Below are 15,763 nucleotides of genomic sequence, written 5' to 3'. Positions count from 1 at the left end.
GAGAGAATCTTTTCAGAAGGCAGGAGAGGAGAAAACAGACGTTGAAATCGATGAACCCTTGTTTCTGTGCGAGACTCCACTTAAACATCCCTCTCTTTCTTCTTCAGCATCCTTTCCTCGAGGATTATCAGATCGCAGTACCCAAGCTAGCTCGCATTCTTCTTTGTTTACTCTCGGTGTAGAATCGCCTTCCCTCTCCACCCCCCTTGTAGACGAACAGGAGTCTTCTCTCTTACACGCATGTCGCAGCTTCTCTTCTGACAGCGTTTTGAGGAGAGATATCTCTCGAGGAGGAGAAGAGGACAAGTGCATCGAGAATGGAAACGAAGACCCACCCGGGGGGATTTCTTTCCCTTCTCAACTTGACTTGAGGAATGTCAGTAGGGACACTCCGTCACCAGGAGAATGGCGTGAGCTTCTCTTGAAGGGATCGAGTGGAGAGGGCGAATGGAATGATGGAGATGCTATTGAAGAAGTTCATTCTTCGTCGGATAGTGCTACTTCTCCATCCGTCTGTGAAACAAGAAAGACGATGGAGTGTATGGGAGAGAGCGACATAGAGACTGTGTTTCACAATCATGATCCGTCAGTCCTTCGTTCTATGATTTTCTACGCTTTCTTTGCGAGTGTCCCCCAGCAGAAATTGTCGGTGAGACTTTTAGCTTCATGGCTTCAGGCGAACACACATCAGCCGCATGCAGTTTGTCGCGAGGCTATTCTGCGCATTCGAGAAACAGGAAGTTTATCTTTCTTAATTGATGATGAAGATGAAGATAGTGAGGACTGTGCGAGAGAAGAGAAGGAGGATTTCTGGGTGAAGGAGGGTCAAGATCGTGCGACAAATGTGAATGAACTATATAGCACAGGGAAAGCAATCGAGGTCTCTGAAGATGTTAGAGGAGAGGAGACAGTACTAGGGTGTATGGACAGTTCAACAGAAGAAGTTCATGACAGCCCAGGAGATCATTGTAAGCAAAGGCAGTCGATTCTTGGTTCGAAAGATAAAGGAGAATCACAGTCTGTTTCTACATCTCCCCTTCTTTCAGAGGATCTCCTTCATACATCTTCCACTGCTGCTATACATCCCGGAGTATCTACATCGATCCATGAACTGCCTGACGGGAGTGCCACACCTTCGAGACATATGCCGGCCCCGGATTTTTGTTTTCGTGAGGAAGATTTCGTCTATACATACTTTTCGTCTCCCCCTTCTCATACACACGACGAGACCTCAGCAGAAATTTCACTTCAAGAGGATAAGAAGACTTGTGGTCACCTTGATCAGCAGCCTATTCAGGACCCCTGTTCGTCAGGTGTCGTAGTGCATTCTTTCTCCCCTTCTCATGGAAAGCCTCCGTCATGTGCTTCTCTTTCATCTTCAACCTTACGGCTTGACGAGCATGCATTGTCTTCGAAAGACACGGATATAGGGGGTGCGAAAGCTTCTCTATTCTCTTCTGCTTCACAGAGGTTCCCTTCGTCTTCGGAGGCTCAATCACAAGCTTCAATGGCTTCTTCTTGCTGTCTAGCTCTCTCACCTGTTGGACCTATTAGAGGTCCAAACAAGACTGGGGAAGTTTTTCCATCAAAGAAAGAAGTGGAGACGTCTGTGGAGAAGAAAGACAGTGAGAGAACGGGAGACGGCGGGCTGTCAACTAGGGAGTCACGGCGTGAAAGTGACGATGGCTGTCCTCGTGTCCGTAGACAAACATCCGTTAGTTTCAAGAGAGGATGTTTATTCTGTAGTGAATGCTCTAAAGGTGTGAATGGGGAGCCTTTCAAGTCGCGATATTCATTAGAGAAAAGTCGTCGATTACGTGAGGGAGTTCATATCATGCCTCCGGATGTCTTCTATGAAGAGAATTATCAGCAGAAGTGTGGAGGAGACGAGGAAACAGGGAGTGAAGAGAACGAGGTAATAGCATGGTTGTATGGTGCTGCTCCGCTGAGGCCTCATTATCGTCCTTTTCTTCTTCAGCTCTTTGTAGATATTCTCAGATGTCTCTTTGTATTCCTCGTCACCCAACTCGGGATGAGTGTCTATCAATCTCGATGTAGGTGCCGCCTCTGCAGTAGCACAGAGGAAGGGTGTTCGAGACGCCGCACCAACTTCACTCGTGTGATTCGAACCGACGGATCAAAGCCCCCCGACGTCGGGTGTACAGACAGCGTTGACGAGAAGGATAAAGGAAAGAGATGGACTTGGCTGTCGCTGGGGTTGTGCAGGAGAAAACAGGAAAGTAGGGGAGAGGAAGGAAGAAAGCTTAGAGATGAAGAAGATGAAGAGCAAGAAGTCGTTCTTGAGGGAGGTCTACGGTATCTGCGATTTTTTGCTTATCTACCTTCTGCTGTCTCAGTCTCTACTGAAGAGAAACTTATACTCCAGACCCCCACATCATCGGAAGGGTCGACGTCCTCTTCTTGCCTTCTCCAAGACTCTGTTAAACCTCCGATTGTTCTACTACATGGCTTTGGATTTGGCTTGCTGCCTTACATGTTACATGGGATTCTTCTTCTGATCAAACAACGCTGGTTTACTCCGGTAGAGGAAAGAAGACCTGTCATTCTTGTCGAATTCGGCTGGCTGGGTCTTGATGGGCAAGGTGCAGAGATCATTCGGCAGTCAAGAAGAGTCGAGGCAGTTCGAGATCGCATGCGCGTGCAGCTAGTTGAAGAGAAAAGAAAGAAGCAAAGTAAGAGAATACCCCCAACTTGTGTGACGAAAGATATGCGAGGAGAGGAGAAGGTAGCCCTATCTATATCAAGGAATGAAGCGAAAAAGAGAGGGAAAGAAGAGGGGATATCTGATAAACTAGGAGAGGGTGTCTTGTCGCGCCATGAGAAGGAGATAAGTGACGATGACTTTCGAGCGAATGAAGGGTCTTGCGAACCGTATGGCGAACTGAGAGCTCAGGGGAACAACACATTTGAAGTTAATGAAGAGAAGGAAGAAGAAACTGATCAAGGTAGGAGAGAAGATATAGAAGTTCTTCTACCTTCTCCTTTACTCTGGACAGATATAGTTCCAACTATGCCAGCGATAAGAAGTGCCATCGCGGATTTCGTCAAAGACGTACATCGAGCACAGGTAAAAGAGTTCAAACGTGCTAGATCTTTCTTAGGGGAGAAGAAGAATCGAGAAACAGGAGAGATGAACAACGACAGGGAATTGAACCTTGGTATCGAACCAACAACAGTAGAAGAAGGAGAAGGAGTTGTATCAAGAATGTCCTTGTCAAGAGAGATAGAAGAATCGAATGATCTCGGCATTGAAGAAGAGATAAATTTTCGCCATTCACAAGAACAAAACACACCAGGGACATCTTTACCAACCTCTAGGGATCCATTATCGTCATTATGTTCAGAAAGAGAAGAAGAAGATGAAGCAGACGATGAAACGTACATTGAAGACAACGGCGTGAAAGTGGATATCCTAGCTCATTCTTACGGAACTTCAATTGCCTCGTGTGTAAACCTACGACACCCTACACTCTTCCGTTACTGCGTTCTTGTAGATCCTGTCTGTTTCATCCCGAACTGTACGATGAAAGCTCAGCTAGTCCACCGACAGCCTTGGGAAGTTGTTCTTCTCAATCGGCACCCGCCTGAAGATCCTTGTGAGGCTGCTATTGAAGGGGAGATGGAAAAAGAGAATAGCTTAGGAAGATCAGAGAGAGAAGACGAAGAACACGGAGAAGATTATGAGGGGGAGAAATCGACCTTTACAACGAAAACCGCAAAGAAAGGTGCAGATGAGAAGGAAATACAGATCTTGGGGGGAGGAAGAGAGATGAATTTTGAACTCTCGAGAAGAAGTTCGTCAGAAGCTCTTTCCGCATGGAATATCAAGAAGAGAATGTTCACTTCATTCTTGGGGTACGCATACACGAGGATACAAGGTAAGATGAACTCTTATTGTTCTTTTTCTAAGAGCCATAGTGAGAGGGATGTAACATGCAGGCAGGAATCAAGAGAGTTGAGAGAGAGAGAACATCTACTATCTCTGAGCTCGCAGCAGACTGTAAAGGAACTTAAAACACCTCACGAGATGCCTGTAGAAGATAGCAATCAAAAAATTAGGAGGAGATACACTCCTTTCGAAACGGCGAAACTGAAGTCTGGCAATGTAAACAGCCATGGGACTATACCTTCCCTGCCTTCTTCTTTTTCACCTCTCGGCCGTCACGAATCTGTTCTTCAAGAGCAGATGCCCGATGCTAAGGTGTCTAGTAAAGTTTTAGAAAAGGAGCATGACGTGGCGGGGAAGAAGAGCTCTTTGTCTTCCTTAGAGATGAAGGGAAGTGGGGGGCGTTACGAGCCATTGCTCAAGTGGTTGAAGAGACTCATCTTACATACAGTAGATCGATATGCCCTTCTTGTTTATTGGCTCACCGTATACAGAGAGATTGGGACACGTCTGACAACCTCAAGGCAATTACAAGGCCATGAATATCTTGATCGGGGAGGTCTGTTACATCTAAGAGAAAGACTTATGATTGTGCTGGGGGGGTATGATCTTATCTCTCCTTCTATCGAACTTCGGACTTTCTTTCGGCTTGTTGCTCCTCGGGTTCAGTGTCTCTTCTATCCCGGTGCCCATCACGGAGTTGTTGCGTTCATTCCAAGTGTTCTGCGTAGTATCGATTCCTTTCTTTTCGATCATCCGCGCGAGAGAAACTAAGGCAAAGCAGCAGGGATACCATCGCCTTCTTGTATGAAATAAAAGGATTGGGGAGGGTTGAGCTGTCCTTGATGATGCAACACACACGGTGTATTTGTTACTCAGTCATTTGATATACACGATTGCCCAGTCACATAGGGCAATCTTTACGAGTCGATCTGTTGCACATGAAGTGTATGTACACCACTCTTCCTAAGATCAGCATGGAGACTCCTCCATGGTTGAGCACTTCTGTAAGTCTCAGCGTAAGAATGTGAACCGTAGAGGCTTTGATGAAAGCTGAGAAGGGCTATCAGACAACTTTCTTTGACAGTTGGGGGGAAGAGTCTTAGTGAATGCAGCAGGGAGAGTGTGGGGAAGAGGGGCATGGGATTTAAGTGTAGATTCCACTTCTTTGAGCTTCACTTTGGGTAGGTGTTTTCTGAACGTTTTATGTTTGTCGTGTAAAGAAAGCGAGGGGGAGGCACAAAGTGAAGTTTCCATGACGGTAGCCTTGTCGCTCTTGATCTGTCGGGGAATCGTTGGATGCGTTGCATGCTGCATGCATGACGACTCCTTGGGGTTTAGAAGACGAGCTAGAGTGGTATATCTATATGTATGTCGGCGGTATCATTTTATGAAACGCTTTCACAATCGCGTTCTTCTGTTAATTCAAGGATGTGTTTGGTGCCTTTCTAAATGTGTGAGTCTCACTTTGTCGGGATGTAAGCTCGCTCGGCTTAGATATGCGAAATCGTAAACAGCATTATAGGTGATGCGTTCCGGACATGTTTTCTTCATAAAGATCTCTCCTCGTCAGTTTTTTTCTGCCGAGCGGGTCGGTAACCGCTCGTGCAAGGGGGGGTGCCTCCGGGGCGGCGGTCGATCGTTGTTGCTCTTTAGAGTGGCATGTGGCATGCGTTCAAGCAAGCCGTTGGTATGTGGGTTGGTGTGCATAGCCAAACTGTTTGTTTCATTGTGGAAGTATGTGTGTCGTTCATCACACAGTTCTTCTCTAACTATAGGTTGTACGCTAAGAGAGGCGTATGACGCTTCCGAGGTATACGGAAGGGCTAGAGTAATGCAAGTCGTAATTGTGTCTCCATCTTCACAGCGCGCATAAATGCCGTTGTCTGGTCCTGGAAGGAATGTGCTTGTTTAACTGTTTACTTGCTTGTAGAATGGAATGTCGTAGAGTTTTCACGAAGGCCATGCCAAGACAGTTTAGACGTAAGTCTGGCTTGGCTCAAGTGACTAAGAGAGACAGAGGTTCATTCCTTGTATTTTTGCGGGTTTGGACAGCGGGAAGCGGCTAGGTGAGGGTAGTCCCAATGCACATCTGTATTCTGTACCAAGAGGGCTGCCCCTATGGCATGAGCAAGGCATTATGTCACCACTCGCCAGGGGGGTGGTAGAGACGCAAAAGCGAGTGTAACGCTCCTGGCGGGCGCGAGCCATGCTGTTGTTCAGCCAGTATAAGGAACAGGGGGGGAAAGGGCTAAGCTGCGATTCTTCGATCGTCAGCTGTCGCAAGGCGGATGTCGCAGTTTTCATTTGCCGCAGCGCTCACGGAGCGCGACCCTCATCTTGGAATGTGCTTCTCTGTTGTAAAACAACTGAGTTCTTGTTCGTAAGAGAGATTCGCTTTTTGACAGTGGCCGCGATAAAACGAAGGACTAAAGGAGAGTTTTGCGTCGCAACGAAAGTCGTTGTTTTTTCTGCCGCGCTGAAGTGCGGGAAAAGAACCCTTTGTTACCGCGCATAGGGGGTAGGAGCATCAGCAGACATTATTAGACGCAGACGCCGAGTCGACGGCAAATCGGCAGTTTGAATATTATTATTACGCTCACGGTGTTGGCATCAGATAGCCGTGATGTTTGGGTGTTAACCATCGGGGAAACAACAGTGAGCCGCCTTTTCCAATCATATCATTCTTGTTACTCGGTGGTGTGCCTTGTGCAATGTGTGCACGTGGGCGGCACTCCCACTAGTCGCGTAGAGTGGAGTGATCGAGAAGTTGTATCTTTCTGCGGTTGCACGGCTTCAAAATACGCCAGCGAAAGCGCTTGAAAAGTGTATCGTCGGAGGGTAGCGGCAGCGTAGCAGTGAACGGCCAGCCGAGTGACTCAGAGAAGCACTCTACGCTTGAGCCACGGTCCAATGTATGTTACCGCTCCGCAGAAGCGCAGGGGAGTGTTGAACACAAGCAAACGTCTGCAGAGTACCTTCCTTTGTTCGTGCCACGCCGCTGGTTCAGCAATGACACACCAAACAAAGTTCGAAAAAAATGACTGCATTTGAAGGAAATGACTGTACCACGCGAAACGCGCACATGTGAAAAGAAAAACTGGCCGCATAATTCATTCTGGAAGAAAAGCAAAACCGGCCGTATACTGGACAAACGGCAAGTCTTCATCCTCACGGGCTCCGCCACCAGTCGTGTCTCCAGCCCGGAGCAAAACTGAAGAATCAACGACTTCCTGAAATAGCCAACCGAAGAACCGTACTGTGTTCCCCGCTGCGGGTTGAGAATACATGATGAGAGCAAACTTTTCCACGTCATATGTAATGCGCCGGAACTTTAAGGTCTGCTGGGCGATCGACCGCACGGTCGAAAGGAATCACGAACTCTTCCTCCACTCCAGATGGACCTTGTTTCATGAACAAAACCACCACCCATTCATGAGGATTTCTTCCTCGATCTTGACGCACGGCTACGCTGACCTGTCGAGGATCATTCCACTTGCAGGTGCCAGGTAAATGCCCTTTGGGAATGTTCTTCAACGCCGAGTCACGAAACTGAACAGTACCTATTCCAGTGTTTATTTCCACGCGCGGGGTGTGCTTAAGATCTGCCTGCAGCACAATCACCATTGCGCAACCTTCCGCCTCCTGCCATTCTTGAAACCGTGGTGCACCCTTGCGGGCCTCAAGCACCTCGCTGATCCACTCAGCTTTCTTCAAGTCTCGCGGAACAATGAATGAGCCTGGGTTGAACTCGAGCTCAAGAACAACCGCGAATACACGAGTCTGTTGCTTGCTGTTCTTCCTGGTGACCACGAAATATCTGGAGTTGTGATCGGCAATGCATTCCTCCGGCAGGTCAATCTCCTCCGTACGGGTGACGGTCTCCCACTTGGAGCCTTCCGGAGCCAGCTTCCGGTCGATCCAGGTGTTCAGCCGTTTGAGGCCCGTGACATTGCGAAAGCTTGGTCGCTCTTGGTACGTGACCGTCAGTTTTTGCTCTCGATTGTTCACTTTTATCCGATTGATCTGTGTGACAGAGCCCATTGCCTTGTGCTCGCGTGCTACATAGAAACTCAGGAGAACCTTGCAAGTCTCAAGATCCACGGAGTGAAAATCGGGATGCTTGACGCCTGTCCACTTCCTGAAAAACTCCGTAGTCACGGCCTGCAAAGCAGTCTCCGCCGCTTTCTTAGCTAACTGAGCAGCTGCCTCGGCAGCTACCGACGAAGAAAGATGCCTTCCTGATTCAAGGGCTCCTCCACCAAGAACTTTGGCTGTGGTCTGGCCGTGCAAAGCTTCTGCCTCTGCAAAAGAACGCGGACAGACCAAAGGCCATGCTTACCGGGACACCTTGAACTAAGAACAGAAAAACCGCGGATACAGCCCATTTGCAACAGATTATCACAAACAACACGGGAGAGCCCGATGGACTTGAACTCTGCCGCCTAACAAGGTGACAGCTTCACCAAGCACAAGCAACTTCCCAACCAGAAGCTCTAGGCATCCAGCTCGAAACACGGGGTCCAAACGAGTGGGAGCCACCCGAGCCGACAGGAGGCAACCAAGAGTTATTTTCTCATCCCTCGCACGGAAATGCAGCTTCTCCGGTCTGACATACTTTCCGCTTTCGCAAACTGCCCACTCGCCCCTGCTCCCGTAGAGGCTGTAGTCAGCTGATGAGACTCACCTCGCGCACCTCCGCAAAGAATGCCAAGAACAATCAAGAGTAGAACCGGAAGGCGCCTCTTCGGCACAAGGCGCCCCAGCTTCAACCCCGCCATGCCTAGAAAAATCCAGAAACACCTGCGGTCGCCAACGCTTGAAGTGACGAATGCAGCTCCGACACGAAAAAACAATTCGCGGACGCACGGATAAAGCAGTGAAGGGGTGCCGCCTTACTCCGTGCTTTCCGCCGTCGCGTCTCTAGAGCGGGCGCTCTCGCGACGGGGGCCGGATTTCGTTAATCAGCTGGTGCCATGCCTGTTGCCCTCCGAGATCAGCTGGGAACAAAACACGTGACAGAACGGCTTCTGCGCTATAGAAAGCGACCTACTGTTCTGTGCAGAGAAGCCTTGGCTTCTCGCTGCCACGCAGCTCTGTGGAGACTTTTCGCGTCCCTTTGTTGTACGACCTGCGGCCGAAAGCCTTACCCGAGAGTCCTCGTGAGAAAGAATTGGCATCTGCTCACGGTTTACTACGAGCTAAGCGTTTTAACCCCGCCTGTCGAGTGGACACTCGCAAGGGCGGGCGGCCGGCGTGAGTGGACGGGGACGTTTGAGAAACCTCACATAGATACGAAAACGAGCACTGGAGTCACGAAGAGCCCAGCCGGCATACGCGACTGCAAAATGAGCCGTCCCGTCGGCCACTGCTTGCGAGTTACCGGGGGAGAGAAGAACCAGGGGGGGGGGAACCGGCTCTCAGTAACCGCCTAGTGACGCCTTACAGATATGCAACATTCCGTCGACCCGTGGAAGCTTGTCTCTGTGGTCGCTTGCGACGCAAACGGAGCGTGGTGTGAATGGTTCAGGCTCCCCGGTACGCGGAGCCGATTGAGAGTGCAGCACACAACACTTCTCTGGGCAAGGCCGAGTCGCGCACCGGGCTCGTGCAGGGGCACCTGGTGGCAGGGGGTCTCGGTTGAGTATCCGCTGTCCAAATTGATGGCGCCAGTACAACAAGGCAATGCTCACCTGCCTTCAAAAACTCACTGGCATTCCGGGACAACGGCCACCTCCCCTAGGGATCCGCAGCACGTTGCGACCGAGCTCGCGTCGGGAGTTCATCCAAGCGGCTCAAATTTAGAAGTCCCAAGCCGACCGAAGCACAGTTTCAGCTGCCGTTTGCTCTTCTTGTCGCTGGAGTCGGCTTCTCTTCTGAAGCAGACTGGTGCGTGCGCGTCACGAATCAACACTAGGTTACAGGGCGTTAATCAGCCGACCGGACAACCGTTCAACCGCTACTCAAACGGGAGTCCGGTCGGCTGATCAATGCCCGGTACCCGAGTGTTACTTCGTGACAGTGCGGCATCAGGTTCCAACACCGGCTCTACAGTGATGGCGAAGGCAATCTCAACTGTCCGCAGAACGCACACTTCCCGAGGCTCCGAGCAAAGAGATGCCGATCGGACTGTTGGGCAAACAGACTAATGTGGACTGTGTATGCGCTTTATGAGCCTACACACAGTGAACCTGTATGTTAAGAGACGTTCACACTTACGTGTATTTCAGTTGTCTGTCTAACGTGTTAGCTTGAAGGTCTCTGACCACACAGGTTCATCGTGTGTAGGCTCATACAGCGTTTGGCGTCTTCTAAAAACTGCTACACAGGACGCTATTGAGCGTGATGACCTTGACTCTCAGACGGATGTTCATCGGGAGCCTCGGTCAATCAGTGTGTGCAAGGTGCCCAAGAGAGACACGTTTCAGTTCATCAGCACTCCCCGTACAGCTTACACGCCACGTTCCTCTTCTGTGGACACCCGAAAGTGCCACCTGCTGGGTGGCTTCTCGAAGAAAAAGAACCCATCGTATGGATGCGTGCGTGCCCGATGACGGTGTGGCCCGTCAACTCAGCGTACGCGGCCCGGCTCCTCGTGTGGAAGCCAAGCTGAAAGCAATGGTAGCTACACGAGTCTCACGTTCAGCCGCCGAGATCCGCCAGCAGTCCAGTTTGCGCGCATACGTGAAGAACATCAGAGCCTGCAAGCGGTGGTGGTAGGCTTTTCAAGTACACGATGATCGCATTTCCTGAAGCGAGGTAGCGAGGTGAATTTACACGCCTGCACCTTAAGCCCTCGGGCACCTTGAACTCACTTAGGACTTCATAATGAACCATGCTGCGCTCTGTCGTAGCACTTGCTGCTTGGTCGATCTGAATCTGTCGATCTATGTGGCGCCGTGTGCCGAAGTGTCTCCCCACCGCTGCTGCTTTTCTCTGAGTCTGCAATTTCTGCCAACGATGAAATGCCAAGGACAGCAACAGACGCCCCCTTCCCCGAAGGGGGCGACTGCTTAATACGAGGACGACAGCGATGCCACCAGTCTCAACTTGCACGCTTCACCTCTGTCGTCCAATGACTCAAGCAGTTACTTTTGTGTTGGTGTAGACTAGCTGGACCGCAGCTCCTCGTCATTCAAAGAAGGATCCGTTTCTGTGCAACATGTGTCAGTCCTTGCCCCAAGCCTCTTTCACGTGCAACTGGAAAGAGGCCTATAGAACACATTTCGTATGAGGGCGATGATAGATCCGCACGACAAGGGACGCAAACGCGATCCGAAGAGCTGGAATACCGGTCTCTTCACTTTCTGATAAAGCCCTCGTGAAAGCGCGTTTGGCGCGTGCACAGGGATTATCTAGTTTTCTCTCTGTATGAACTGGCACCGTGCTGGTCGACTATTCTAGGTTCGCCCCGCGGAAACTTTCCTCCCTTCGCCTTCACGGTCCGTAGTCGTTCATACATGATAGCCACGAGGCGCTTCCCAGCGTCGCCTGCCGGAGAGCAAACGGCGGAAGCGTGGAGGGCTGCCGTACCTCTCGCTGCCTTCAGTGATGACTGCTGGTCCTGGAAACGTCAGGAATACGGCAATGATTGGTTGCTTTCTTTGATATCCTGCCTGATCTGTTTCCAGGGGTTGGATGACAATGCATGCACAGAGGGGCCGGGGCTCTGGGACCCTCAGCCTGGCCGGCCATGATGCAGCCCATCATCCTGAAACTCTCTTGTCGGTACGGCAGATTCGAAGTGTTTCTCTGCGCCTGCGCAGCGATTCCGCTTGTTGTCCCGGGCGGTTTACCTCGTGTAAAGATGTCGAGGCCCGCTTCCGACTAATCAGCGGGCTGCTATGGGCTGCGCATCATCGACAGCCTACAGGTGTTGGCCTTTCATCTTTGCTTCTTGAACTCCGCCAGTTGACAGGGTTGCACTTTTTTTCGCAAGGGGATTCGACTTCCGCAGCTGGAGCCCTGGGGAGGGTTCGCAGGCTAGACAAGATCCCCGTATGATGCTCTGTCCCGTATACGGCCAAACGTTTGTTGATAAGTACTTCACTTTACCTTGAGGCGCGAAAGAAGCGCGAAGCAAGCGACACTCACAGGTCTGTTTCAGCTGTTCACCCACTGACCGCTTTCACGGCCCCTCGGGTTTTGCCAGAACAGCGCATAGCCACGGGCGAGGCCAAGCAGTTTGTCCGCGGCCTCGAATCATGTCGGGGCCGTTCCTCCCGAGAAAGTGAAATCAGGCGGGAAGACTCCTCCCCTCAATAGCAGGACTCAGCGCGTTTCTTCGGACCCACCCGTCCAGTGCGTGTTGAAAACAACATAAACCAGACAAGCCGAGTTATTCCGAGCACACGAACAACTATGGCGTTGATAGAAGAGGACTTCGACAAGTCCCTGAAAGTTATCGTTGTCGGTAACGGAACAGTGGGGAAGTCCTCCTTAATAACCCGGTTTGCAAACAGAACATACACAAGTGGTTACAAAAAGACACTTGCCGTTGACTTCGTCGAGAAGGGAGCACAGATTAAGACAAAAGACGGCGAAGAAGAACTCACGTTTCTGTTGTGGGACACAGCAGGCCAAGTAAGTTGCAGCGTGCAGATCAGTTAGTACTGGACATGAGTAAGGCCAACATCTCCATCTCGTTCTCCTTCCCCCTTTCCCCGATAGAGCCATCGACTTCTACTTACTTGTCTTGCCCGCTGTAGCGTGGGGCAAGAGAGAAGCCAGCCAACTGAGCCGCCACCATCATATGCCTATTTTTGTGAGGACCTGTCACGGAAGCTGTATGGACAGTAATTATGAAGTTGTTCGGCGATGAGAAATCTCAATGTGAACAGAGCGGTACGGCCGTCTGTTCCGCCCGTGGTAATCAGGACTGCTGACTCCAATGAGGGACGAAACGTTTCCGTTCTGGTGACGGTATGGTATGGCGTGCAGGAGGAGTACAACAGTGTTACCCGGGCTTACTATCGGGGAGCTGGTGCGGCTGTGATTGTCTTCTCTACAACCGACAGAGCTAGCTTTGATGCTGTCGCGAACTGGCACCGGTAAGCCGGCTTGCTCTCACAGTCGGGCGTCCCATCATCGAGTGAGCAGAAGGTGAAACACCACTTCGTTTGCTGGGGGGAGTTGGGAAGGATTGTGCTCGTATCGGAAAGACAGTGCAACTCCTCGCTTTAAAAGCAGTCCGGCACTAGGGGCTATGTATGAGTGCCTGCCGTAGCGGAGGAATTCAGATGAAGATCCCACAGCCGGAGTGCCGCACACCCGTGCCATCAGTGGGCGGTTCCCGCCTGAGAATGGCTCGGGTAGTTGACCAAGTCGCCCGTGTCCCTTCATGCCGTTGGCGCGGACATGCGGGAGTCGCCTCTGAGTATCACGGGGTCGTCGAGTGGAAAACTTCTGTTTGCCTGCCGAGGCTTTCGGCCACACCTTCCCCGCTTAACTCCCTGTGTCTCCTCGCCAACATTTCCTCGGACAGTATTCACCAGCCGGTGTCGCTCCGGCAAAGAGCAAAGTACAGCTCAACCCTTCTCTATGGGGGCTGCTTCGCCCTGCGTTGTCTGGCATCTCGGCATATAAAAGCGTGCCGCAGGATGGCAGGATGCGCTTCCCCGCTGTGCTGGGAGGTCGAGATGGCTCGCCATTCACCACGGACTATTCAAGCAAACTTGAGAGGCACGCAGCTGACTGATTTAGCCAAGTCCCACCGGAAACGGTGATGGTGCTCGAGTTCCTCTTTCAGGAAGATCCTGGAAGAATGTGACGGGGTGATCATCGTGCTCGTGCAGAACAAGATCGATCTAATGGACCAGGTAGGAACGCGGTGCCGTGACATCAGCAGAGCTCGCGGCGACCCTGCGCGTTGGTGTCCCTACATGCCTTGGTAAAACCGCCACTGAAATCCATGCATCATTCAGATTCTGGCGAAGTGCCACCCGGATCTGTCGTGCCTCGCGCGGCAGACCAAACCACTGTTTCTTCAGCCTCTCTGACCAGAAATTCCTGGGGAAGCATTCACAAGCGCCTGAAAGACTAGTAAATGCAGGAACCACTTTGTGGCGCCTTAAATGGAATCAGGAAGATGAGGAGCACAGATAATACACCGTAGCAACCGTGGACTGCCGGAGCCAGTCCCATACGATGCTTCTTCGCACGTCTTACACAGTTCGGAGTGAATACCTGGCCGCTGGCTTTGCTCAGGCGGCGGTCACGCCAAGTGAAGTCGAGGAACTCAGAAAGCAGCTGGATTTGAAGCTTTTCAGGTGAGACACTCCGCACAACCTATGCGGAAACCCTGCACCAAACACCGGGCACTAAAGTGTCGCTTGACGTTATGGCGTGTCCCTCTTCCCCTGGAGAAAACACGGCGGCTGTTTCTTATTGTCCGCAGAGCTTCGGTGAAGAACAACTTGAACGTTGACGAAATTTTCCAACATATTGGGAAGGAATTCCTTGAACCTCATCCGGAAGAACGCGATCCGGATCAAAGTCAGCCTGTACAGGTACCGACCTCGCTTCGACTAGCTGTGTGGGTGAAGCCATGTGTACATGGAAAGAGAAAGCGGAAAGCACTGTTTCCTACACGCATCCCGCGCCACGGGACAAAATCACCGTCGTTCTCCAGCAGAGACAGCCGTCAGTTCAGCCGGTTGCGCTACGGCTCCACGCCTCCCGCGTCAGATATCATTGGGCAACCCGGAATCAGGCCGACATCTGCCAGCGAGCCGCCACGCCACAAGCCTAATCTAGGGAGATGTCAATGCGAGCCTCGGATGCGGGTTACGGCAAGTCCTTTTAATGGTAGCTGGTGCTCTTCCGCCCTATGGGTGCTCGCAGGGAGCTCCTTCCCCGCATACGGCGGCCACACGACAAGGCCGCAAAACGCAAAACTGCTTACGACAGCGTCTAAAACTGCATCCGCACGGCGATCCGAACGCAGATGCATCGCACAAGCGTCGGTCAAGGCAATTTTTCAAGGGCTGCCTCTCCTGATAGGTGCTTTTGAGCCACCCAAGCGATGGAGGCGCAGTCGGTCCAGCTGATGCCGCGTTCTCTCCGACTGGCAGTCCCTTTGTATCAGTCAAAGGTTTCGAGGTTGTGGTTATCTTCGAGACCACGAAAGAACGGAGAAAAAACCTGCCACGTCAGCACCAATAGAAGGCGACGATCGTGAAAGAGCCTCGTGGGACTTCCACGTTTATCCACTCACCGGTCAGTAGGCTCAAGGTCACCATCTGAAGGCCAGAAGGTGGCTGAAAAACCATCTCGGCATTAGCATTGTCTGTTTGTCACTTTCTACCCTGCGTCAGGACAACCACGCGATGCTTATGCATGCATAGTTTTCCTCGGTATCTCGAAGCCCAACTGGGTTGTCTAGTCACGAACTGTGCGGGGTGGGTAGCATGGTTCTCGAGGCTGCTCCGAGCTGTCAAAAGAATTCGGTCTGCCGGCTACGCCGCCTGGGTAGATGGCTCGCCGGCGAATTTCGGCAGCCTCCGCTAGCGACTCGTTACGTCGCGCTAGTCTCCATGGCACATTTGGCCTCCGCGAGCTTGGGTACCTCTTCCTGTCTTCGGCACGTGTGTTCGTCTCCAAGCCAGTGTATGAATGCCATTTTACCTCTAAATTGTCGGTGGGATGCCGAAAGTGTAAACACCCAGCGGCGTCTAAACCGAGGGCACTCCTATTTGAGTACTGTTATGGTCCCTTTCATCAATTGCGGTCGTAGAATCGCCATCTGTCTCTTGTGTTGGCCACGGCGGCCAGCATAGTCTGAACATGTTCAATCAAATACTTTGTGAAACACAAATCCTTTCTGAACATCGCCAGTTTTCATACCGAATAACTCGC

General features: G+C 51.4%; 3 protein-coding genes across 3 annotated transcripts; 2 read left to right on the top strand and 1 right to left on the bottom strand.

Annotated features, from left to right (window-relative positions):
* Positions 1–5: 5 nt before the first annotated feature.
* On the top strand, positions 6–6,323 carry CSUI_004031 (alpha beta hydrolase family protein; the record flags this gene model as incomplete). Its single annotated transcript, XM_068064226.1, has 1 exon — positions 6–6,323. A coding segment is annotated over one exon (4,674 nt), but the record flags the coding sequence as incomplete, so codon positions are not given.
* Positions 6,324–7,219: 896 nt separating this feature from the next.
* CSUI_004030 (uncharacterized protein) lies at positions 7,220–8,295 on the bottom strand (the record flags this gene model as incomplete). Its single annotated transcript, XM_068064225.1, has 2 exons — positions 8,289–8,295; positions 7,220–8,211 (listed from the first exon to the last, which is right to left on the bottom strand). The coding sequence occupies exon 2, from the start codon at positions 7,949–7,951 to the stop codon at positions 7,220–7,222; it is 732 nt and encodes a 243-aa protein (XP_067923801.1). The 5' UTR covers positions 7,952–8,211; positions 8,289–8,295.
* A 3,914-nt stretch (positions 8,296–12,209) lies between these two features.
* Positions 12,210–13,800, top strand: CSUI_004029 (small rab-related gtpase; the record flags this gene model as incomplete). The annotated part of the gene is made up of 3 exons (XM_068064224.1): positions 12,210–12,490; positions 12,848–12,957; positions 13,656–13,800. Exons 1-3 carry the CDS (start codon positions 12,269–12,271, stop codon positions 13,798–13,800), a joined length of 477 nt encoding a protein of 158 aa, XP_067923800.1. The 5' UTR covers positions 12,210–12,268.
* Positions 13,801–15,763: the final 1,963 nt, after the last annotated feature.

This window comes from Cystoisospora suis, assembly GCF_002600585.1.
Source record: "Cystoisospora suis strain Wien I chromosome Unknown contig_1811, whole genome shotgun sequence".
NCBI classification, from domain to species: domain Eukaryota; phylum Apicomplexa; class Conoidasida; order Eucoccidiorida; family Sarcocystidae; genus Cystoisospora; species Cystoisospora suis.
Note: the sequence above shows the minus strand (reverse complement) of the source record. Positions and strands in the feature narration are given on the sequence as shown.